Here is a 24304-nt window from a genome sequence, read left to right as displayed (position 1 = left end):
CAGCCAATCAGGAGGCTGGAACCGGCACACGTCATGGGGCGGAGCTACGCGATGATGCGTACAAGGGGGCGGAGCCAAAATGCCGATGCTGCCGAGCGGAGCCGAAGGGAGAAGAAGGGAGAAGACGGATCTGCGCAAGCGCGTCTAAAAAGGCAAGAAGACACCGAAATTAGACGGAACCATGGCGACGGGGACGCTAGCAACGGAGCAGGTAAGTGAATAACTTCTGTATGGCTCATATTTAATGCACGATGTATATTACAAAGTGCATTAATATGGCCATACAGAAGTGTATAGACCCACTTGCTTTCGCGAGACCACCCCTTTAAACTCTTACATGGTTTTGAACTCTCTTGTCTTGCAGCCATGTATGTGTTAATCAACATCTGATGTATGAATAGTATTATACAAGTGTCGTTAATGCTTGGGTAATAGTGCTAATTGCAGGGCTGCACTTGTGCTTGCAGTTCCAGCCCTGCAATTGCCAGAAAAAATGTGATCACTAGCTGTCACTGCCAGAGCTTGTGTAATAGCACCCTAAGGCTGGCTTCACATGGGCATTAAAATCGTGTGAGATTTGTGCGTTGCGAGACACACAAAATGTACCCCATTTCATACACATGAGCTATATTTTCCTGCATGGCACCGCGATGTGATGCTTTGCGGGAAGCAAAATGCGGCATGTTCTATCTTGTGCGTGCTCTTGCATCACAGCGCCCATTGTTTTCAATGGGGCCAGTGGCAGTATCGCACCGCATGCTAGGTGCAGGCGATGCGAGGACTCCCATTGAGAACAATGGGAGAAACTCTATGGGGGTTCCCTGCTTTCCCGAAGTGATGTGAGGTTGTTTTCACATGAAAGACGTCTCACATCCTCAGGGATTTCACATGGATGGTCAGCGTGATATGGGCAGGGGATTCATGGCCTTATATCACACCATGTTAAGGTGGCCTAAGGGTGCTATTACATGAGTATTACCTGCCACGGGTAACACTCATGTATGACTGCTAATTGCAGGGATGCACCTCGACTTGGTATAGTTTCTAGTCCAGGTAGTGTCCAGCAATTGCAGTAAAACAAGAGCATTACCTGCAGCAAGTAACAGTCATGTAAGAGTGCCCCTAATCAAGAGTGCTTCCATCTTTCAGGGCCTTCGTTTCAACTTTAAGTTCACAGTACAGTTTCCTTTTACTGTTCTCATCTGGCCCGCTGCCTCTAGTTTGCTTGAATGGCTACTTCTGGTCAGTTCCTTCTTGGTGGCTCTGACTCTTTGCCCAGTTCCTGCATTGCTCTCCTTGTGGCTCTCCTAGACTACGATCCAGCCTGAGCCGCACATTAGTCTTGTGACCATGTTTCCTGTGTTGTTTACTCTTCAGTCCAATCATTACATCCACCTCTCCAGGATACAGCTACCAACCGGTGGCCATTCTGAGGTTCAACACTCCTTGCCAGCGGCAAGGATAAAAACCAGGGTATTCCTGCACAACCCAGTGTGGTCAGCACCAAACCCCTGACAGCCACGAAGATTCACCATATTATCTAGAGACGTCCCTTTGCCTTGAGAACTGATAATGTGCTTGATTACGACACCTTCTGTCACAAAGAAACAATTAAACCAACTGGTAGGCCTGTTTAGCTAGAACGTTGTATGCCAGTTTGCTGCCATACAAAAGTTGCAATTTTGTTGTACGTGACAAAATTGCAACTTATTGGACTTTTATACCAGGCCCTGACATTTTTCAAAAAGTGGATGGGGCTTAGTGTTAGGGGGTGTGAATAGGCTGCCTGTCACATTTCCTATAATTTATGCGAGAAACTAGCATAAATTATAGCTGAAACCTATACCATCTCAGCTGGCATAGGTTTCAGACTGGCGCACAGAGGTGCCACTAGATGTGTTAGGAGGTACAGGCCTCTTAATAATTAGGCACAATTAGCCTGGGGTGTAGTTTACTCAGCTTGCTGTGGCATATTCTTTTGTTAAGCCGCGCCTTTTTAACATGCTCGATCCCCACCCAACATCATCTAATCATGCTCAGCTGCCTCCTGACCAGTGCAACAACAACTCTACAGAAGCCTCCCTGGGTGACCATGTTCTGACAACATCTCCTGCTCTGATGCCCGTCTGCAGAGGTGTAAGTGACAGCAGTAATAATTGTCCCTCCTGTGTTTTACAGAAGAAATCCAGTAGGCGGTGTTGTACTTTGTGCTCTTATACAAGATGACATAGCTCCTCCTCTACGGTGCTGAGGTGACGCCTGAGGTCAATATCTCCCTACTGCAACTACCTCCCCTTAGTGCCCTGCTCCAGGTATCCCCCACATCTACTGCCCTTGCTTCTCCTGCTCCTCTAGTACCTTTTTTGGACCTTGTAAAGACAGAACACGTCTTAAGCCCCCAAATTTTCCACTTGATGCTCCACATTCTTCCATCTCCCTGGGGATGATTTCTACGAGTTCCAAATATTATTGATATGGCGGCAGAGAGGATACGCCATATGTCTAGGTGTTACTGCTGGGACACATCCTCACTGCTGCCATGTAAACAGAAGCCCGCCCTGGAGTTGTCTGGGATTTAACAGGTGACTAGAGTCTGTTTTATTTTATAATTTATTCTGCAGCCAAATTATTATTATTAGTTATGCCTGAATAAACCCTTTTGTCTTATGGTATCGCTGTAGTGGGGGCTGCCGGAATCCATTCTATTGTTGGACCCCTCGGTCTGACAATGTATAAACTCAAAGATACACACTTATATCATTTAATATTCAGAATTAATAGTGACTCTAAACATTTTCGCATTCATTGTATGTTTTTGCTTTGGACAACTCTCATCAATTAGCTGGTCCCAGGCTGCCCTGCTAGCTGCCACTGAAATCAATGAGACAGCCTAGTAATGCACACATAATTTGGATCCCCCAAAAATGATCGTCTCGTCGGTAGCTTTTGATAAGAGATGAGGTCTTAAGCACAAGACATCTAAATTTTCTAAAAATGGCATATGTAAATAAGTTGTCTAAAGCGGACAAACTATTTAACATGAGGCCGTTCCTGGCTGTAAGTTTAGAAGAGGGTTAAAAGGAAAAGGTTTTGGGATAAATGCTTATTGCTTAATGTAGTAAAAGGATTATTTCAAGAAAATCCCTGCCAGAGGACATACTTACTAGTATACTCATACAAAGTACAAGGGCCAGTGTAGAACCACAACCCTCAGCATGCAGAGAGACAAATTGCATTGGACAGGGGCAAAATACTAATGAACAACCATTCACACACCGACCACATATTGAGGGAGAGGGTCTGCTTAATATTATTCCTGCACATAGATAAGGCATACAATGGTTGCCGCACCAACTGATACAGCTCCCCAAGCATTTACAGCCAGACCACTTGCTGCAAATATAACAATAAATACAAGGCAACAGTTAATATTTTGGCCAAAATACAGAAGCCCACATGTCAAGGATCCTCGTTCTCTTGCAGGTCCCTAAACTACTATCACAAACAAATCACAGAAAGAGGATATATCAACTCAAGAAAATCCCTGCCAGCAGCCATACTTATAGATATACTGATGCAGTATAAGGGCCGGTGTAGAACCACAACCCTCAGCCAAATTGCAAAAAAAAGTTATTTGCAGCCAGCATGCTTGGTGTCTCAGGTAATAAAGGGAATAATGGGGACATATATGGTGATCTAGAGGAGAGAAGTTTTTAGAGTTGGTGAACCAGTAGTGATGGACTAATGCTTATATTTCTGGTTGTGTATGACAGTGAATGGGTTAATTATAATGTCCCTGGTAGTCTGGGATACCGAAGAAGCTCTTGTATTGAAGTATCTAAGTCATGGCTTCAGGCTGCTCAAGCACATACGTGGCATCAGCAGCCGAGCACACTGAAGCTCTGTGATTGCCTTATGGGGACCATGCGGTATATATGTAGCTTGTGTTATCTATGAAGAAACCTTATCTCCCCATGTTGGGCTCGTTATTAGAGTAATGCCTTGCTCATAAAGTGCAGCTTTGGTAAAGATTTTGGCTTAAACCAGGTTTTAAAAAAAATAAACCAACCAACAAGAAGTAGAAGTCTCTCATTTAGGGCTCCCACACAGTTGCGTTTTTTTTTTTTAACGCTGCGATAATGCTACAGTTTTTTTAGCGAATGTCAATGGGACTTTCCACATTGCAAGTTTGCACTTTGCAATTTTTGGGCAATGCATTTTTAAAATGAGAAAGTCCCATTGACATTAGTGTTAAAAAAAACACATCGTTAACACACGTTAAAAAAAACGCAACTGTGTGGGAGCCCCTATAGTATACATTTTCTCCCATTAGAATCCTCTCCAGGTTTTAGCTTCATATCCTGTACTAACCTCCCGTGTGTGACCACCACCTACTAGTAAAAGGCTTGTTGTCCTCATGACCTTTGATTGCAGCTGTAAAGTACGGCAGCATTACTTACCTGGTTGATATCATCTCCCTCTCCTCAGATTTCAAGTGGCGCAGACTCCTGCTCTCCTGATTTGCCTTACACCCCCCTGCCATCAGCATCGAGGGACCCAACCTATCACAAAGGTAAGATGTACATGAAATATTATTTATATAGTCTTTTATTGCAAGGTGGTAAAAAGTTTACAGCACATCATCTTGCTGTATCTTAGATCCCGCTGGCTCAGCAGTTTCCCTATCCATTCTGCACTTCTTCAAACTGATGATGAAAAAAACATCCTTATCAAGTCTCAGAGCCAGCGTGTTAAGTTAGCAAAAGGCAATGATTAGTGCAGGAGCAAAACAGCAAGAGTTAAACCTGAGAGAGAGTCGTAGCAAAATATAGGGACCATCACTCTGTCCTCAGCACCTAGAGGTCCTTTGCTAGGTCACATAAGCAGAATGAGGTTGACATTTAAGCTCCAACCTCATAGACCAGATTTATTTCCTGAGGCTTGCAACACATTGCACAACTATGCTGCATGATACATGATGTGAAATATCACTGAGTATGCTTCATCCAGAGAGGTGAAGACATAAATGATTGTCAGTATGGGAAGGCTCCAGTTGAATAGCTTGAATTGTCTTCTGCTATTTTGTAAAGTAAAGAGTTGGTTATTGTTATTTATGTACCTGTTTACAGAATACAAAGGGTACAAGAGAATCCGAGGCACCAGAGAGATCCAGAAAGCATGCTTATATTTGTCTTGTACCTTTTGGCTTGATAGTGGCCCTGTGTGGCCAAAGTGTACAGTGCAATTTAAAGGAAGAGATAAAGTAAGGATTAACTCTAACTTTCTGGATGTCTCTGGTGCCTCCGATCCTGTAGTACCATTTTTATACATGTGGTTTCCTGGAAAGATTACACCCATAGAAGAGTCATGAGGAGGGGGAGGGGGGGGTGCATGGGGCTGCAACAAGTTCATAAGATATAAAATATACAGATGTGTCCCTGTATTTGTAAATCCGTATTCTTTTGCAAGCTATTTTACTCTTTTACCTGTAAAAACTAGAAAGTATGAGAAGTTGGTGAGAATTTAAATGTGTCCTAAGTCTTTATTTTGCAGCTCTTTTACAGTTCAAAGGTGATTCTGTAATGTGGAGAGCTGGTATATTGGGGCACACTGGGTTGTTGCCTGATGGCATGTCCTTCAATGAAAATCTCACATGAATGTCAGTTGCAAAAATAGCTTCTTTTTACTCACAAGAGGCACCGTAAGGCTTAGTGGTTCTCAGATTAATACAATACAGAATTCACACCACAGTCTCTTCAATGGCACTCCATCTCACAGTCTTCTTATGGCACTCATCTCCTGACATGCCCAGTCACTACAGCTATGTCAGCTGCCACTGCAACATACCTCGCCAGTCAGTCCGCATAGCTCACACTCTTATTCTAGTCAGGCCTAGTATTGGTAGCAGAACTCTTCAGTAACTCGCTATAAATTATTTAAGGCCACTACGTGACCCAAGAATGAGGGACTGTCGATGTTAGAAGTAACAAGTCACTGAAAACCCCCGCTACACATACTGGGCCTAACCAGACTCTGAGCTATCCTATATGGTCGTAGCAGCGAAAAATGTCTCTGGTCTCTCAATCTCTGGATCTGCTCATTTGGCGACAAACACAGCAAACTTAAGGCCCATTTACACACAAAGATAATCGTTCAAAAGATAGGTTTTGAGTTATTGTTTTGCATAAACTGCTAATGGACACTAATGTCCATTAGCAGTTTATCACTTTCATTTGCATTTAAATGAGCCTCCAGGCCCTGTATGCATAGAACAGCAGATGGTCGGTTCTCTGCATTCAGCTCCTTTGTTCTGTCCTGGGGGTGCAATCTGAATACAATGTAATCAGCACTCCCATGGAGCATACAGCACCATGGACAGCAAACACAGCATGCGGTCTGTGTTATCTTCTCTCCAGCTGAACGATCGATTTTATGTTCACCTAAAAATCATTGTTCAGCCAAAGAGTAAAAGATGGGAGCATTTACACACAACGATTATCACTCAAACAATGGCTTTTTAGCAAATTTTAAGTGATAATCGTTGCGTGTAAATGGGCCCTAACTCCTTGTCTCTCTACCCAACTCAGTTACCAAATATATAGCAGGGATACAGAAGTCTAATCCTTTCTTAGGCCCTCTTTCATCTGCTTTAGAGGGGTTTCTCTACTCAGAAGGCCACCTCACTCGTCAGGGAGCTGCACAACTGCTGGCTGTCCTTCCAGACTGGTGAGCATCACACGTGAGACTTTCGTTCTGCTTCCTAACATAGTATGTTAGACTGAAAAAAGACATGTTCATTCAGTTCAGCCTTATCCCCCACACGGTTGATCCAGAGGAAAGCAAAAACTCCCAATGAAGCCAATTTTACTCATTTAAGGGAAAAACTTTTCTTCTCGACTCCAAATTTGGCAATGGGAACAATCCACGGATCATGACCCTTTTGAAGCAGTCAGCGATATAACATGCAATATAACATGTAATATTGTAACACTCAAAAAGGTCCAGGCCCCTCTTATACTCTTTTATTAAGTATGCCACCACCATGCCCATAGTGTTCATAGTGTTCCATAGTGTCACTGCTCTTACAGTAAAGAACCCCCTTCTATGTCGTGTAGAAACATTCTTTCCTCTAGACGTAGAGGGCTCCCCCTTGTTACTGTCACAGTCCTGGATATAAATAGATGATGGGAGAGATCTCTGTACTGACCCCTGGTATATCTATACACAGTTATTAGAGCATCCCCCTGTTGCAGTCCTGGGTATAAATTAATGATGGGAGAGATCTCTGTACTGATCACTGATATATTTCTACATAGTTATTAGAGCGCCCCCTTGTTACAGTCCTGGATATATTAGATGATAGGAGAGATCTCTGTACTGACGCCTGATATATTTATGCATAGTTATTCGAGCGCCCCCCTGTTACAGTCCTGAGTATAAATAGATGATCGGAGAGATCTCTGTATTGTCCCCTGATATACTTGTACAAAGCTATCAGATCACCCCCTGAGTCATCTTTTTTCTAAACTAAATAACGCCAATTTTAATAACCTCTCCGGGTATTGTAGTCCGCCCATTCAATTTATTACTTAAGTTGCTCGTCGTTGTACTCGCTCAAGCTCTGATATGTCCTCCTTGAGTTCCAGTGCCCAAAACTGTCCACAATATTCCATGTGTGATCTGACCAGTGACTTATAAAGAGGAAGAACAATGGTTTCATCGCCCCTAGACCTTTTTTGATACCCCCCCCCCCATGATCCTATTTGCCTTATCAGCTGCCTGACACTCGTTGCTCCAGTTAAGCTTACAGTAAACTAAAATCCCCAAGTCTTTTTCCATGTCAGTTTTGCCCAGTGGTTTCTTATTTAGTGTTTAATGGTGAAATGTATTTCCTCTGCCCATGTGCATAACTTTACATTTATCAGTGTAAAAACTCATTTGCCACTTTTTTGCTCAACCTCCAGCTTATCCACATCCATTTGTAACCGCATTTTGTCCTCTTTTGTGTTAATTACTTTGCATAGTTTTGTATCATTTGCAAATATTGATATTTTACTGCACAAGCCTCCTACCAGGTCATTAATAAATATATTAAAAAGAATAGGGACCCATATTGACTCCTGTGGTACCCCACTAGTGACTATGAGACCCTCCAATTATAACCCCTGTTGTACCCCACTAGTGATGGTGACCCAATCAGAGTATGTATCCTGTATAATCCCCCTCTTCTTTTTATCATTGAGACAGTTACTTACCTACCTATGCACATTCTCACCCAGACCAAGCATCCTCATTTTATTTACCAACCTTTTATGCGGCACAGTATGAAACGCTTTGAAAAAGTCCAGATACACAAGATTCAGTGACTCTCCCAGGCCCAGTCTAGAACTTACCTCCTCATAGAAGCTGATCAGATTAATTTGGCAGGAGCGACTTCTCATAAACCCATGCTGATATGGATTTATACAGCAAGGTTCCTTGGGGTACTCTAGGATAGCATCTCTTATAAACCCCTCAAGCATTTTACCCACAATAGAAGTAAGACAGTTTCCAGGTTCACTTTTTGACCTCTTTTTGAATATTGGCACCACATTATCGATACACCAATCCTGTGAAAAGACCCTGTCACTATATAAACAACGTTTTGTTTAACACATTACTTAATTCCCTTAGAACCCAGGGGTGTATGCCAACAGGGGCCAGAGATTTATCTATTTTAATCTGTTGAAGGCGTGTCTGCACTTCTTTTTGCGTTAATCTGTTGATATTTAGTGGAGAGTTTACTTAATCATTTTCCTCCGTGAATACACTGGAGAGAAAACTATTTAATAGATTTGCTTTCTCCTTTTTAGCTTCTACAATTTCTACAAAATTATTTATTAAAGGGCCAACACTTTCAGTATTAATTTTTTACTATTTATATAGTTAAAGAACAGTTTAGGGTTAGTTTTACTCTTTGGAAATAAGTCTCTCTGTCTCCATTTTTGCTGCTTTTATCTGCTTTTTATTTTTTTTTTTCCTTATAGGTTTTTAATGCTGCTCTGTTGCCTTCTTGTTTTAGTAATTTAATGTTTCTTTTTTTCTGTTTATTGCCCCCCTTTACATCTTTATTGAGCCACATTGGTTTTCTTCTATTACCAACTCTTTTATTCCTGTAAGTTATTAAACTCTCCAAGTAAATAATTAGGATGTTTTTAAACGTTTTCCATTTATTGTTTGTACTGTTATTTCTGACAACATTGTCCTAGTCAATGAGGTTAAGGACAGCTCTGAGCTATTCGAACTTTGCCTTTCTAAAGTTTAGTATTTTCATAGCTCCCTATAAAACCCTCTCTTGAAGGACAAGTTGAAATGTATTATATTATGGTCACTATTTCCCAGGTGCCCCCCAACCTGCACTCCTGTTATTCTGTCAGGCATGTTGGTTAATATTAAATCCAAAATGGCCGTCCCTCTAGTTGGGTCCTGTGCAATTTAGGAAAGGTAACTAATTATCTCTAGTTATTGACAAAAATGTATAGCTTTTATGAGATCCGCAGGTTTCGGCTTCCCAGTTTATATCCGGATAAAGTCCCCCATAATAATTACCGCATTGTGATTTGCTGCTTCATCTATTTATCTCAGTAATAGATTTTCAGTAGCTTCTGTTATATTTGTTGGCCTACAAAAAGCCCTATGAGGATGTTGTTATTGTTTTTCCTTCCTTGTATTTCTACCCATAGAGACTCCACAAGTTCATCTCCCTCCCATATATATGTTTCCCTAGTGTGGGCTTCAAACAGAATGTTACATAAAGACAAACTCCTCCTCTTTCTGTTTTTTTTACAAACCCTTCTGAACAGACGTTAACCCTGTACATTGAGCACCCAGTCACAGCTTTCATCCAACCAGGCCTTTGTTATTTCTACTATGTCATCATTTTCCTCAGACATTATTACTTCCATTTTGCCTATTTTATTGGTCAGACATCTAAGTGACCATACAGTTTAGACGTTTTTGATTCTTTTCTATAGTGTGTGTATCTCTATTAACTATTCTGCCAGTTCTAACTGTACTGACCCCTCCTGTGGCTCCACATTCATTCTCATTACTTAGTCCCAGGACACTGTCTACACTATCTATCTCTGGTTAACCCCCAGTTCTTAGTTTAAACACTCCTCCAACCTTCTAGTCATATTCTCCCCATTGAGATGCAACCCAGTTCTGCAGGAACCCAAAACCTCCTTTGTACACCAACACTGGGGCCACATGTTTACCAACACAGGTAGTATTTCAGAAATGATTACTTTGGAGAGTGCCTCCTTTAGTGAATTTGTGAAAAGAACTTCAAAAATGCAGATACAGTTTAATGACAGTTTCATGGATATTAAAATTAAATTGGTTTGGAGAACCATGATGCCATGCTATGGGGTTCCAGGCTCCCACTTATCAGCCTCAGGGTGGCTTTACATGGGAAGGCTGTCGGGTTATGGCTTAATTGCTTTTACACAGTATGGATAATCGCTCATTGAATGGAAGCAGAGTGTGCTGGAGATCTCTTCTGGACACCTGGTTCCATTCAAAGTAAACAGATCAAGGACTACCTGTTTACACGGGCCGATAGTCACTTGGTTTTTATGTGAACTATAAACCAAGCGACTCCGACAAATGAGGACAGTTGCCTGTAATTGCCCTTTAAGTGTTTACTCCTGTGATGAAAGACCCATGTACAGTCACCCTTAGTAGAGAAGTAGTGCATAGAGCATCTCTTGAACAGGCACTGTGCATTCCCCATGGTTGTTGCAGGTTTCAGCAGCCCAATTGATTTCCAGAGGGGCTACACCTAGAAATAGAGTTTTCCATACTGAAAAACTATCTTAAAGAAGTATGTACTGGACATCTCATCATCCTTTATTATCATTCTTTAAAAGCATGAATTCTTCAAAAAAGAGAAGACTTTTCTAACTATGAAAACAAAATCTGTAGTTAAATTAAAGATATATATAAGTAAATCAATACCGGAGGAATAGTGTAGTCTTACAATATAGGAAAGAGTTAATGATATCCTGCTTTCTTGTGATGATTTTTCATTATGTCAGCAAGCCCACTTCCATGCAGGGTTAAGAACATCTGCAGAGCTTTATAATGAGAACACAAATGTCTTCAAGTACAAAGTAGGAAAAACTTCCAGTGCTGTATGGTAGGCAGAGCAGAAACTCTCTGAGCTGACTGTCCAGGTTTGGATGATTTACTCCCTGCTCTCCTACATCTGAGTCCCATTGTAATGTAACCAGTGTGTGGGGAAAGTATGCAGGCCAAGGCAGGCGTGCTTCCTGTGTAATGTCAAACTCAGCACATTTATCAATGACAGTGGGGAAGGGTCATCCAGATGGAGAATCTCTTAATTCCTTTCCTGCTAGAGAATCTGACAAGCCCTGCTTCAGCCTGCCTCTTTTTAGGGATGAATGGTCATAAGGTAATGATATATAGGCACACAAGTGGGGGCGAGTTCTCCTCTAAGTCTAGTTGTCATCAATGTCAGAGGTTTTCTAGTGAACAATTAACCAACTTGCAAGAAGTATACACTTACATCTAGAGTTAAAGCTACATCAAAATGATGGTTATGGTTAATGATTTGCATGTCTCCGCCCATTTTCTATAATGATCAATGGACTCCTTACCTTTGGATTTGTGTGGAATTATGTAATTTACATGTCTAAAGAGGCGGCCCGAGCACGAATGAGCTAGTGATGACGTCACAAGCTTGGGAGAACGAGGATTGTGAGGTTCTCGTTAGGTGTAAAAGGAGCATAACCTTTAACGTAATGGATAGAATACCTTCTTGTATTTATCTTTAAGTCTTTGATGTCTCTATACCATGTGTAGTTAAAAGATATGTACACATTTGCAACTTTTTTTTACTCCAGTGCATCTAAAAATCTTGTCTTGCAAACCTGCAGAATCGTAAGTTGTGGCTCCTGGAGCCTAATATTTAATTTGTAACAGACCCTTCATCGGTACTATTGTACCTTGACGCCACCGGAAGCTAGAGGTTTGCCAGGGCTTGCATGGAAGAACACCCCTGTCACACCCTTTGCTCCCGATTGGCTACATAGTTGTCTGGGCGGACGTCCGGGAAGCAACTTCTTTGGACGGGGAACATACCCCCCGCCGCCGCTGGACCCCGCTGGCACCCACACTGTTCTCCCTTGTGCTAGATGCGGCCGCTCAGGGCCACTTCACTCCCCATCTGCCTCTCAGCAGCGGTGCCATTGACAGCTGCTGAAGGGAGAGGAGGTAGGGCAGCAGAGTAGCCGTCACTGCCAGCCGATCGGAGAAGTGCTCTGCTCCTGTTTCGCTCTGTGGCTCCGATCCCGTGCAGCCTGCGAGCACTGCAGCCAGGACCGCTTTCACTCACCTTCCCACTTCTTTCCCCTGTGGCTCTGGACCCATGCAGCCTGTGAGCGCTGCAGCTGGGACAGCTGTCACTCACCTCCCCACTGCTCTCCCTGGCGGACTGACACCTCGACTCTCGTTCCCTAATTGTCTGACGAGGGGCCGGAGATGAAGAACCACTGAGCGTACATTGTCAGTGGCGGAGGGGGAAAACGGCAGTGGAGGTTCCAGTCCGTCGGCGACAGCTGCGGCAAGCTGAGTGACAGCGCTGTTTCCTGCAGCGGCCGAAAGGCTGAATGGGAGCGCACATGGCAGTGGCAGTACAGCGGCAGGGAGAGCCGTCAGTTCCTCGCCATGGGGGCAAAGAAGCTGGCCCTGCTCTCAGTGTTCTCTCTGCCGTACTAACAGCCAATCGGAAGCTAGGGGCCGGACAGCGGGCGTTCACTCCACCAAAGCCCTCTCAGCCTGTAGCTTCCGGTTGCGTCAAGGTGCACCAGTACCCCCTCCATCTATCATGTGAAATTTATAATACTAGTATCTTATTTAAGCCCCCCTCTTACTTTAGAGTCCAGGTGCAACTACTACCTCTTCCCCCCTATCTACTGTTCTGTTGTCTATAACTAACAAGGTGAGGTGGCAGGAAGAATAGGGTCCGTTTACACCAAACAATTCATCGTTTAAATGAGCGAAATGGGCAGCTTGTTTAAACGGACAGATAAATCATTGGCTTGTTCAAACGAGAAATCATTCAGTCATTCACATTTGCTGTATAAGTGAGAACAACTGAATGATCAGTTTTTAAACCGAATGATTAGTGAACGAGCCAACAATTATTCTTATGCTTGCATAAAAGAATGATCAATGAAAAATGGACGATTCATTATTCGTCGTTCAATCGTTGGCTAAGTTTACATTGAACAATAATCGATCAGTGTAAAAGGGCCTTAACACACAACGGTAGGTTTGCATGCACACAGTACGGTGGGCTCTTTTTGATCAGTGATATTTGCAAAGTTCCCTTGCAAAGTAATTTTAAATGCATTAAAGTATAATTTTATTGCCGAGGTTCACTTAGCCGTTACATTGTGGCTACTTGTAATAAAGCTGCGATATACTACTGTACATTCCTGTACCCGATAGTCTTCACAGCTCTATTCTCACAACTTACAGTTTTATGTTTGAACTCAAAATGTATTTAGTTTTATGAATTGGCATTTCTATTGTTTTAATCTGCATAAACTAAGTACTCAGACATAGATCGAACATTTACATATTGCATTCCGAAAGGGAATGGCAGGTTTATTCTTGGTAGTCTTAGTCCTGTGTTTCCCTTCACAGAAAGGAAGCAGAACCTTGCATAGTGTCAGTTTAATCCAAGAGGACAAGTCTGCTCCATTCAAGGGTCCTGCTGGTTGATGAGTTATGACAAGTGATGTCACCTCAGGATGATTCAGATGAATGACTTGCAGGGGTCAGTTCTCCCTGTTGAATCCAGCAGAATTCTTGCTTTCCCTCTAACACATTGATCTAAGCAAGAATGAGCTGAGCTGACATGTAATTGTGTGGTTAACCTTACTACTAAAACCTCTCCACCTCATTCCTTTGGAGGCCTTCTTCTAAAATGGAACCAGAGAAGGTGAACAGAACATGTTGGGTGGGGGATCCTCCTGATTCTCTCTTTTATCTGGCTCATAAAAATTCAGTTGATTAATGGCAATGCTCAATAAATTATCCTCCCTCCACATGGAGGATGAGCTTGGAGATTTATTTTACATTTTCATGTTACTCATTTAGCCCGTGGATGACTGGAGAAAGCTGCTGAGCCGGGGGAATGTGAGGAGCGTGGAGGGGTCCGATGCTGTGCAGGAAACCTCAGGCTAACACTGAACTAGGGGGGTTTATGTGTACTCTTCCCAGAGGTCTTTCAAGGTGTGATTTCAAATAGCAACCCAAAGGTTTTCTGTAGCATTTAATATGCTGTTTGAACTTATAAACACTTTGGCTAGAACAACAGCAGATTCTTTATATTTTTCAAATCTCATTAAATGCAAGAGATGAGTCCATAGAACTCACATAGAGTATACCTAGAATTCAATTTGTATTACTACTATAGTTGATATTTATTAGTGAGCCAATGAAGTATATTTTCTTTATATTACTTTCACTCAGACTTGTTTTCCCTGAAATGTTTAAGCGACACTTCTGGTACCTTCAGTAGTGCATAAATAATGCCAATCGTACTGCATACAGTATATTTGTGTTAGCCATAGTGCTTCCATAATAGCCAAGCTTTACCATACAGAATATATAGTACCAACCATGATGCATGCATAATACCTGTCATTGAAAGAGCTAATGCTAAAACTTGACAACTTTTATTGTAGCAGTACACAAAGTGCTACAAAGTCAATGAACAACACAATACAATGCAACAATCAGGTTAAACATAAAGTGGCCTCAAAGATGTATCACCACAACCAGCTACAAAAATAAATGGAGTAAGGAAAAAACGAGTACACACTTGTGTTTAACCCTAAAGGCAGGGTAATTGCCCCTACAGGGGTGGCCCCACAACAATATATATGTCCATTGTAGACCCTGGTTTGTAATGGAGGCCAATTAAATAATTGGACAGCCAGTATGATAGATGTCTGATGGGTGGGGGTCTTAAGGTGCTAAGGAATGATGAGTTGTGCATTCAGACTTATTAAATAGTGCACCAGCGTTGTATTCAGCTTCAATGTGTTTGACTACAATACACTGGACATTTGTGGGAAACTGCCCTCAGCCCTGATCTTACTCAGCCCTCAGCCAAGACTTTTAGTGTGGTGGGATTCACTACAGCTGAACAATTCTTGTGCATACTTGAATACAAGTGAAATTTATGTGGAAAATGCACAGATTGTAAGGCAAAATGATAGTACATTGATAGCGACTGCCATATTTGGTGCAAAAAATAACATTTGTTTTTAAATTTGTAGGTCCAGAAGTCTGAAAATAGAGAATTGTTGGCGGGAATTGTGCCAAATTTATTAAAACATGTAATCCTCTTAACAAATTTGTCACATTTTGGACTGTTTTAAAGGCCAGGCATAGATTTGTGCCAAAATGTTCTTTATTTTCTTGCTTTCGTATTAGTACATTTCTAAAAGTTCATCATGCCTAGTACCCATCAGAGCTGAAAAATGATTTTGGTGTCCATGATGAGCTGCAACATTTTATTGCAGTTTATGCCAGACACTAGTGCAAATCGATTCATAACTTCCCTTTTAGTTTTTTGTTAGTACTAGCTGATATACCCGGCTTCGCCCGAGTTAATTTCATACAGGTGTTTATGTGTTGTTCACACAGAAAATTTTATAAAGTCGTGGTTACTTCTAAGAAACCAAGGAATAAAATATGTATACACATAGAGGAGCAGTAGATTCTCCTCAGACCCCTTTACTTTTCCTATTTAGGACCTAAAGAATGCTTGTGCCAAATTTCACGCTTTTACGACACCTGGTAGTTTCATTACATAGGGGTGCACTTACTTTTGCAATTAGCATTGAATAATCGAGTTGCGATTCCTTTACTTTTCGTATTTAGGGCCTAAAAATGCTCGTGCCAAATTTCACGCTTCTACGACACCTGGAAGTTGCATTATATAAGGGTGCACTTAACTTTTGCAATTAGCATTGAATAATTGAGTTGTGACCCCTTTACTTTTCTTATTTAGGACCTAAAGAATGGTCCTGTCAAATTTCATGTTTGTACGACATTGGGAAGTTAGAGAATTACATTAGGTATATTACATAGGGGTGCCTATACTTTTGCACTTAGCATGAATAATCAAGTTTCGACCCCTCTATTTTTCCTATTTAGGACCTAAAGAATGCTCCTGCCAAATATGTTTGTACGAAACCAGGAAGTTAAAGAATTAGTGGCCAGTGAGTCAGTCAGTGAGGGCTTTCACCCTTATATATATATATATATATATATATATATATATATACATACTAGTAATTATTAGGACATTATAGTAGCAGTGTTTCTGGTGGCACAGCACACTCACAGTAGCTTGATTACCACAAAAGGCAAACACAGCTTGCTCCTCCCACAGCAGTGACATCACCACAGGTCCTTCAGCCCACTGGATCTCTGTGGTGGTGGTAGGTCAATGTGTTCTGTCAGGACTGCTGAGTTGTGTAGGAGTTTGGCAATATGTACCACTACATGGCACCGTACCCTTAGGGAAAATATATAAATGTATCTTCATGTTCTCTTAAACTGTGATCCGTCTTCTATATTTGTGTCCAGCTCATGGAGGTTGTTGCAGTGCAATATATTGAATTAAGAGCATCTTGGGTTCATACATGATTATTAAGTGATGTCCGCATTCGTGAAACCATGATGAGACTCGTCTAGTATTTCCGTATGGTTTGTTGTATCATTGATTTGTAATTCTTCACACTGATCATCCTTTATGTATCTTACAATCACAAGCCGTTATTTATGCTGTTGCGGCAGTTTATTGTCTGCGCCTTCCCTGCTGATGTCATGAGCTTACCTCACCTTTAGTGAAGACAGAGACATAATGTACAGCGAGCCCTCGATCATGTACCATTATAATTAGCGCTGTCAAACTGGAACTCTGCAGCCCTCATGCATATCAGATTATAATATGTCTTCATAAGCAAGTGACTATACATGCACAATATTTCTTCCCTTATGAAGATTGCATGTCAATAAAGTAATTGAGTCTCTGAGGCTCCAGCAGGGGAAGATTTAGGGGATGGGACTTTCAGGGCAGTGATGTATAACTATTATTATGCTGCTAGTCACCAATGCCGAGTCTGAAGGCGAGCGTGGACAAGGAATTGTGTGTGTACTTTTTTTCCCCTTCAAAATATGCTTTATGCATTGTTGCAGATATTGTGCTCTTCTCATAGTTAGAGTTATATCATTGTATATGGATCTTACATTTGCTGACACAGAGAACAGACCTCTTAAAGGGATTGTCTGCTTACTGTGTAACATGCCTCTTTAGTATCCTGTGTGCTAAAATAAGAATAGCAGCAGTACTTACCTGTTCTCTCCCACCAGGATCCAACGCTCCAGCCCCGCCGTGGTCCCAGCATTTCTTGTGACAGATTATGTCACTGGAAGTCAGGTGACTGCTGCAGCCAATCAGGAAAACATAGCACAGAAAAAACAATGGGAAATGCTTGCCGATCCTCTGACTCTACTTCCCAGAAGCAATAGGAGGCATTTTTGAGGAGTTGGCGAGCACAATATCAGACCAAAATTCTCGGCCTGATATCGCTCTCACCCATATGTAGGTAGCCTAATAGTAGAAATAGTGTTAGATCTGTTGAGAAATAAACTGTTGTGTCATGAACATTTATTAGACCTCATGATAGCTGCTAATAGTGGTGTTCAGCGGGATCCCTCACCATTCAATGTGCACTACACCTCACTTTTTTTTTTCTTTTTCTTTTTGAACGGCGACTGCTCTTTACTGATCCTTCTGGATCTCTCTGCAGCGTTTGACACCATAGATCACCAATTCCTACTTAGAATGCTGCACTCTGTTGTTCATAAGGATACTGCTCTCTCCTGATTCAGTGTATCATTTGCCGTCACTGTTTCTTCTCTTCTTCCTGTTTGGGTTTCTCGGTAATCAGACTTCGGTTCTTTCCTTCTTTCCATCTACATGGCCCTATTGGACAAACTATCAGCAGATTTGGCTTTCAGTGCTGATGGCACCTACCAGTGATTCTCTGTCCGCTGTATCTAATATTAATAATCACTTTTATTTATATAGCTCATGTATATTACACAACACTTTTGGTTCTGTCCCCATAGGGGATCACATATCTGTATGTTTTTAGATTGTGGGAGGAACTTGAAGTACCCAGAGGAAACCCATGCAAATATAGGGAGAACATACAAACTTATTCAAATTTGAACCTAGACTCTAGCGCTACAGGGCAACAGTGCTAACCACTGAGCCACCGTGCTGCCCATGACATCTCTCTATCTAAAACTGAATCTCTCAAAAATGTAACTTCTTGTGTTTCTGACATTTGCTAACCTACCTAAATCTTATATCTCCATCTCAGTCTGTGGTACCTCCATAACTCCTTAGCAGTGCTTTCTAGGGATCATATTTACAGTTAAAGACAGGGCAGCGCTCCAGAGGCATGGGCATAGAAAAAGAAGAAATACTAAAGACACGTCTGACTTACTGGTGTGACCAGTCTACCGAGGATAAGGGCAGACTTTTACACCTGAAGTCCCTGGGAAATTGTCAAATGCTAGGTTTGGTGTGGCCAATAATTGCCCTAGTAACAAAGACATCCACTGGTGGAGTGCGTCAACGGGATTCTGAAGTAAATCTCGGTCACGTGAAGTGTAGAAATTAAAATGAACAAACAAAACCCGGGGCTCCAGGGATTATAGACATCAAGATAAAGTAAAAGCCAATGAGAACACCCCATGAACCTGGTCTGCAGAATACCACAAGGATGTTCTCCAGGGGTCCAAGTCAATAGTCCACAATGGAGATGTATGGAGATTTTCGGTTTATTAATGAAGCTATATTGACACAATAAACAAAAAACAAAAAAAGGGGGTAACAGGTTTCAGTGAAAATTCGGCCTCCTTTTTCAAGTTTTGGATAGCCACAATATTGAGTATTACTGTACTCCAGAAGTCTGGACACGGATACAGTCGCTGGAACGCACGCTTATGTATGTGACTCCATTCTAAAGAATGGGGTTCATATCTTTGAAAGACCAAGCCCAAATCTCACAGTGGGAATCTACAGCTCAATGGAGCATGCCAGCGATCTTCTGTCTTCATATCAGTGATACACAGCAAAGCAAGCATTCCGCTATATGACAATCCTGTGACGTAATAATTGCCAGAAATAATTGATTTTGGCCCTTTTGGAGCAATCCTAACTTGAAAAACCAATGCAAGTGATTGTTCAAAGTGGATGATGGTGAACTGTAGTCTACCAAAAACTTTAAACACTTTGTGGGTGATAAAGTTAAGAGAAACCCATAAGATTATAACACTAGGCAAAAAAAAATCTTTATTTCGGTTAGTGGAGGAAATTACAAGTTTTCACCCATCCACAGAATGGGTGAAAATTGATAGACCAGTGGAGGTCCAACCGCTGGAACCCCCACAATCTTGAAAACGGGAAATCTGTGTCCTCCCTATTTTGCGATGTAGGATACCTTCTCGCTTTTTCCTTTCATAATGTAGCAACAAAAGCGAATGGGCCACTGATCACATGGTTCCTTTCACTTCAATGGGGCACACAGAGATAGTGCATAATGCTAAGCTATTTCAGTAGCATTGGAATGAATGGAGTGGCACTGCTCCATTCATTTCAATATGAAAGGAGAGGGATGGAGAAACCCCGATGGTATTGGAGGTTTTGATCCCAGATGGTGTCTGGGGACCTAAAAATCCTTAGAGTGGGCTGTGAAAGTTAAAGGAGTTGTGAAGATGCTGCCAACCAGAAGAGCCCACCAGTGGTGGGCACGTCAGTTATGTGAAAAAGGTATAGAGAGAAAAGACTGGTGGATAGGCGCAACTCTCCAGAAAAGATAGTGGGACGGTAGGATGTATTATCCAACTTCTCTTTTATTGAGTATATTAAGAACCAGCATAGGATACGCGTTTCAGGGCGAACCCCTTCTTCAGTCATGCTGGGTGGGCCTAATACATGAAGTTTATGCAAGGTCATAGAAGTGATAACAACATATAAGAACAGAAAGAGAATAACAATTGAATAAAACAAGAAAAATTACTGTTAAATTACAATAAAAGAATGCACCCAAATAGGTGAATACATAAATACATAAATAGGCCATAGATCATTGGGAAATAAAAATAAATAAAAGTAGCATATCATATTGAATATAAAATGAGTAGACAATTCAATAGAAAATTCAAAAATGGTGAACAATGTCATATTTGTTTGTACAAAAGAGGATGGTACAGTATAAATATCGTGTCAGAGTATTAAAATTTGAAAAATTGCTTTTTTTTGGCATAACTCATTCAGTCCATCGTTAGTCTGTCAGGGGTGTCTGGAAATGCATAGGAATGGTATGCAAATGACTGAATTACTGTCTGTTACACGGTACGACTGATTTTTTAAATGCTTTTTTATGCTATTTTTTAAATCCTAATACTATGTTGGTTTTAGCAGTTTTTATAATTACTAAATTGACACGATGTTCGCTATGGGAACATAAAATGGGTTCAGTCACATTTGCAATGTTTTCCTGCATGGCACCGCGTTGCAATGCTATGCAGGGAAAAATCGCAGCATGTCCTTTTTTTTTTTGCGATATCAGCCATTGTTTTCAATGGGGCAGGCAACAGCTGCAGCTCCGGCCCCATTGAAAACAATGGGAGAACATCGCGATCTCCTGCAACAGCTGTGACAGGCACGCCGGGGAGTTCTTTCAGCCCTACAGGGATGCAAGGCTGTTTCCATTTGAAAACACCTCGCATCCAGGGGTTTCCACATGGATTGCGAGTGCGATATCGCCCTTGCCAGTGTGGAGGAGCCCTGACTCTCCCTAGTGGCGCTGTTGGCTAAAGCACAACAGCGCTTCTAGACTTAACATAGGAACTGTGACCTTGCCTGACAGTCGCTCAATGTATCAAACTCAAATTTTATGATTTTATGGCGGTGGTGAGGATGTACCCAATCTAATTACACCAAAATCACCCACCAAAGGTCACGAAAAGGGGTCAAAGTGTAGTGCAAGAAAAAGCATGTAGGATTTTTTATATTAGATTTTGTTTTTCTATGATATCAGCACCTTTCAGTTGGGTGATCCAGATATTAAAAATTGATGGTCTAGGATAGGCCTCGAATATCTGATCGGTGGTGGTTTGACTCTCGGCATCCCTGCTGAATAGCTATTTAAAAAGCACCATGATGCTTTTGCAAGCTCTGCAGCCTCTTCATAGTTTACATCTGCTTGTGATCTTGTACATATTTATTTTAGAACGCATTGATTCCAGGGGACTATACATACAAAAACAGGAGTTTAAATATATTACATATCTAAAATGACAGGAACAATAAACATCCAGTAAATTACTAACGAATTGATATAGTAAAATAGAGGACCCTGCAATGAGGGCCTATAGACTATGAGGAAAGGGGAAGGAAACAATAGGTTAGGGTAGAAGGTCTCATGCTGTGTTGGGGAGCTTATGACTTGTATATGCAGTTTGAAGGGGAGGGTGAAATCAAATTTTACACTGAGACAATGAACTTGTGGAGTTGGTGAAAGTATGGAGCTGCTGATTGTGAATGATAAGTCTGGTGGGGCGTTGAGTGAGATGGGGGAAAGATGATGAGTTCAGTTTTCTCCATATTAAGTTTTGGAAAGCAGGAGGAGAAGGAGGAGATGGGAAATAGACACTTTGTGATTCTGGATTGGAGAGAGATGACATCTGGGCCAGAGAACTAGATTGAGTGTCATCGACATAAAGATAGTACTAAAAGTTGAAGGATTCTTTAAGCTGTCCTAGGCCATAGGGATAGATTGAGAATACATGATCGAGAGTACACAACATAGGACAGAGTCTTGAAGAACATCAAGAGAGAAGGAAGGTAACAACATTGAGGGCATAATAGGCTGAAATGGATGGACATATGTCTTTTTTGGCCTTACATACTATGGTACTATGTTATGTTACATAGAGTGTGGGGCTAAGATGTGGCATGCAAGTGGGAATGTTCAGTCAGTGAGGTATGAGGAGATCCAGTAGTTGGCCTAGTTGTGAAACCAAGGGAGGAGAGAGTTTGTAATTATTGACAAGCAATTAGTGGAATAATCAATTCATGTCAGTATAGGACCGATTTCACGAAAATCCACAGCACTTTCAAGCAAAGAATAACACAGACAATACAACAAATACATGTGATCTACCATCAGTTTGAAACAAATGGGGTGGGCATGATACAGGAGGTACAAGGATGGGGAGGGAGATGAGGCATGGGGGAAAACAGGTGGTACTGGAATTACATATGGAAATCAGTTATTAGGAAGCAGACGAGGTGGAGGCGGTAAGGAGATGCAGGGGTAGAGGTCGTATGCAATAAGCAGGGTGGAAGGTGTGGGGAGCCATAGGGGAGGGCATGGGGACTAGGTCAGGAGATTTGGTATGCCTCCCTGAAGAAGTGCAATTTTAAGGGGCGTCTGAAATCTCGTGCATCGGGAATGCCTTGGGGGGATGTCAGGATGCCTTGGGGTAGAGCATTCCAGAGGATGGGTACTGCTCTGGTGAAGTCCTGTAGGCGAGCATGTGAGGTTTGTGTTAGAGGGGTGTTTAGTCTGAGTGTGGCAGTGGATTGGAGTGAGCGGGCTGGGTGGTGTACAGACAGGAGGAAAGTGATATACGGTGGTGCTGAGCCATGGAGAGCTTTGAGGGTGAGGATTCTAAATTTAGTTCTGCAGTGGATGGGCAGCCAATACAGTGACTGGCATAATGCAGAGGCATCTGAGAAATGTCTGGATAGAAAAATGAGCCTACCTGCCGCGTTTAGTATGGATTGGAGAGGAGCGTGGCTGGTGCGGGGAAAGCCAATGAATAGCATAGTTGCAGTAGTCAAGTCAGGAGTGGATGAGGGCGGCAAGAAGTGTCTTTAACATGTCCGAGGTGAGGAATTGACTTCCCCAAGCCCCACTGTTAGCTGCATAAGGCATGCACATAATACATAGTGGCTAGCCTGGTGACTTTAAACGACATCTGAGGCCACAAACAGAGAACTGCAATATTTCCCACACCAAAGCATAGTTTTTCTCTATGCTTTGCTGCAATATATGTTGACAGCAACAGAAGTAGTGCTTTTTGGCAAAGATGAGTGCAGATTTGAAATTAAAGACTGTTTGTTTATACGCTATGAAGTCCTTCTTTTTTTTCCAACACCTCTTTGTAACCCTGGAAGCTGGCTTCCATTTTTATCTCAGGTCAATGTGCTAAGGTTGCCTATTCATTTATTACTTTTGTGTGTGAGAAGGGGTAGTTCAGTCGAGGACTGAGGTATGTTGGACTAATCACATAATTTAGGTAATACTCAATAGGTATCATAGCCTTATCAAGCAGGTATGCCTAATTATTATTCGATGCATTGGAGAAGAAAACAGTGAGAAACATTCAAGTGATGTTTCCAAGGGATGTTTTCATACTCAGAACACAGTATTTTCATAGTGACTGAGTCTTGCAGTGTTGTCCCATTCAATTCAATGGGACACTGACATCTGCAGTAAAAAGAGCAGCTGCTATGAAAAGGCTTGTACTCTAAATACAAACAAGTTTGCAAGTAGATGTAGACATTGAAGAGGCCACATCTCTCACCTGAGTGATAGCTCCTTTCAAACAGCTGATTGGCAAGGGTGCCAAGAGCTGAACCCCGCAAATCATGATGGCCTATTTTGAGGATAAGCCATCAATTTTTATAACCCTGATAACCCCTTTAAGGCTTCAATGTGGGCAAAACAAATAAAGGTAATGCAAATAGACATCAAAGTGGATTTTTGAAAGGGTTTTCCAGAATTCTTGCCCCTTCACTTGAATGTGGGTAAACTAACACAGTGCATGGACAACAGTGACACTACTTCTTGAAAAAATCCAAGCCTTTTGATAATTTTCCCTCTCTGTTGAAATCACTGGGCTATATGTAAAGCAGTGGTCACTAAACACTCTAACTCAAATGCCTCATGTAGTTTACATTGTTACTGCTATGAACATTTAGTTTCTTTTTATCAAATATCACTGATGGGAACCATAAAAAAGCGCCTGTGAAAATCTTTCTTTGAATCCATAAGTCATGTATTATCATTAGATGGCACACAGAATCCGGAATTCATCAACATGACCTCATCTACCATAATTCAGCTGC

General features: G+C 41.7%; 1 protein-coding gene across 2 annotated transcripts in view; it reads left to right on the top strand.

The window, feature by feature from the left end:
• The window catches only part of LRMDA (leucine rich melanocyte differentiation associated), a 773841-nt gene that overhangs the window by 689264 nt on the left and 60273 nt on the right, over positions 1–24304 (top strand). For both annotated transcript variants that reach the window (XM_066600375.1, XM_066600374.1), the window contains exon 6: positions 4489–4573. In XM_066600375.1, the coding sequence (XP_066456472.1) occupies positions 4489–4573 (85 nt within the window). The remainder of the gene's footprint in view (positions 1–4488; positions 4574–24304) is intronic.

The sequence above is a fragment of the Eleutherodactylus coqui genome, chromosome 4 (assembly GCF_035609145.1).
Source record: "Eleutherodactylus coqui strain aEleCoq1 chromosome 4, aEleCoq1.hap1, whole genome shotgun sequence".
NCBI classification, from domain to species: domain Eukaryota; kingdom Metazoa; phylum Chordata; class Amphibia; order Anura; family Eleutherodactylidae; genus Eleutherodactylus; species Eleutherodactylus coqui.
This window is presented reverse-complemented; position numbering and strand designations above follow the sequence as displayed.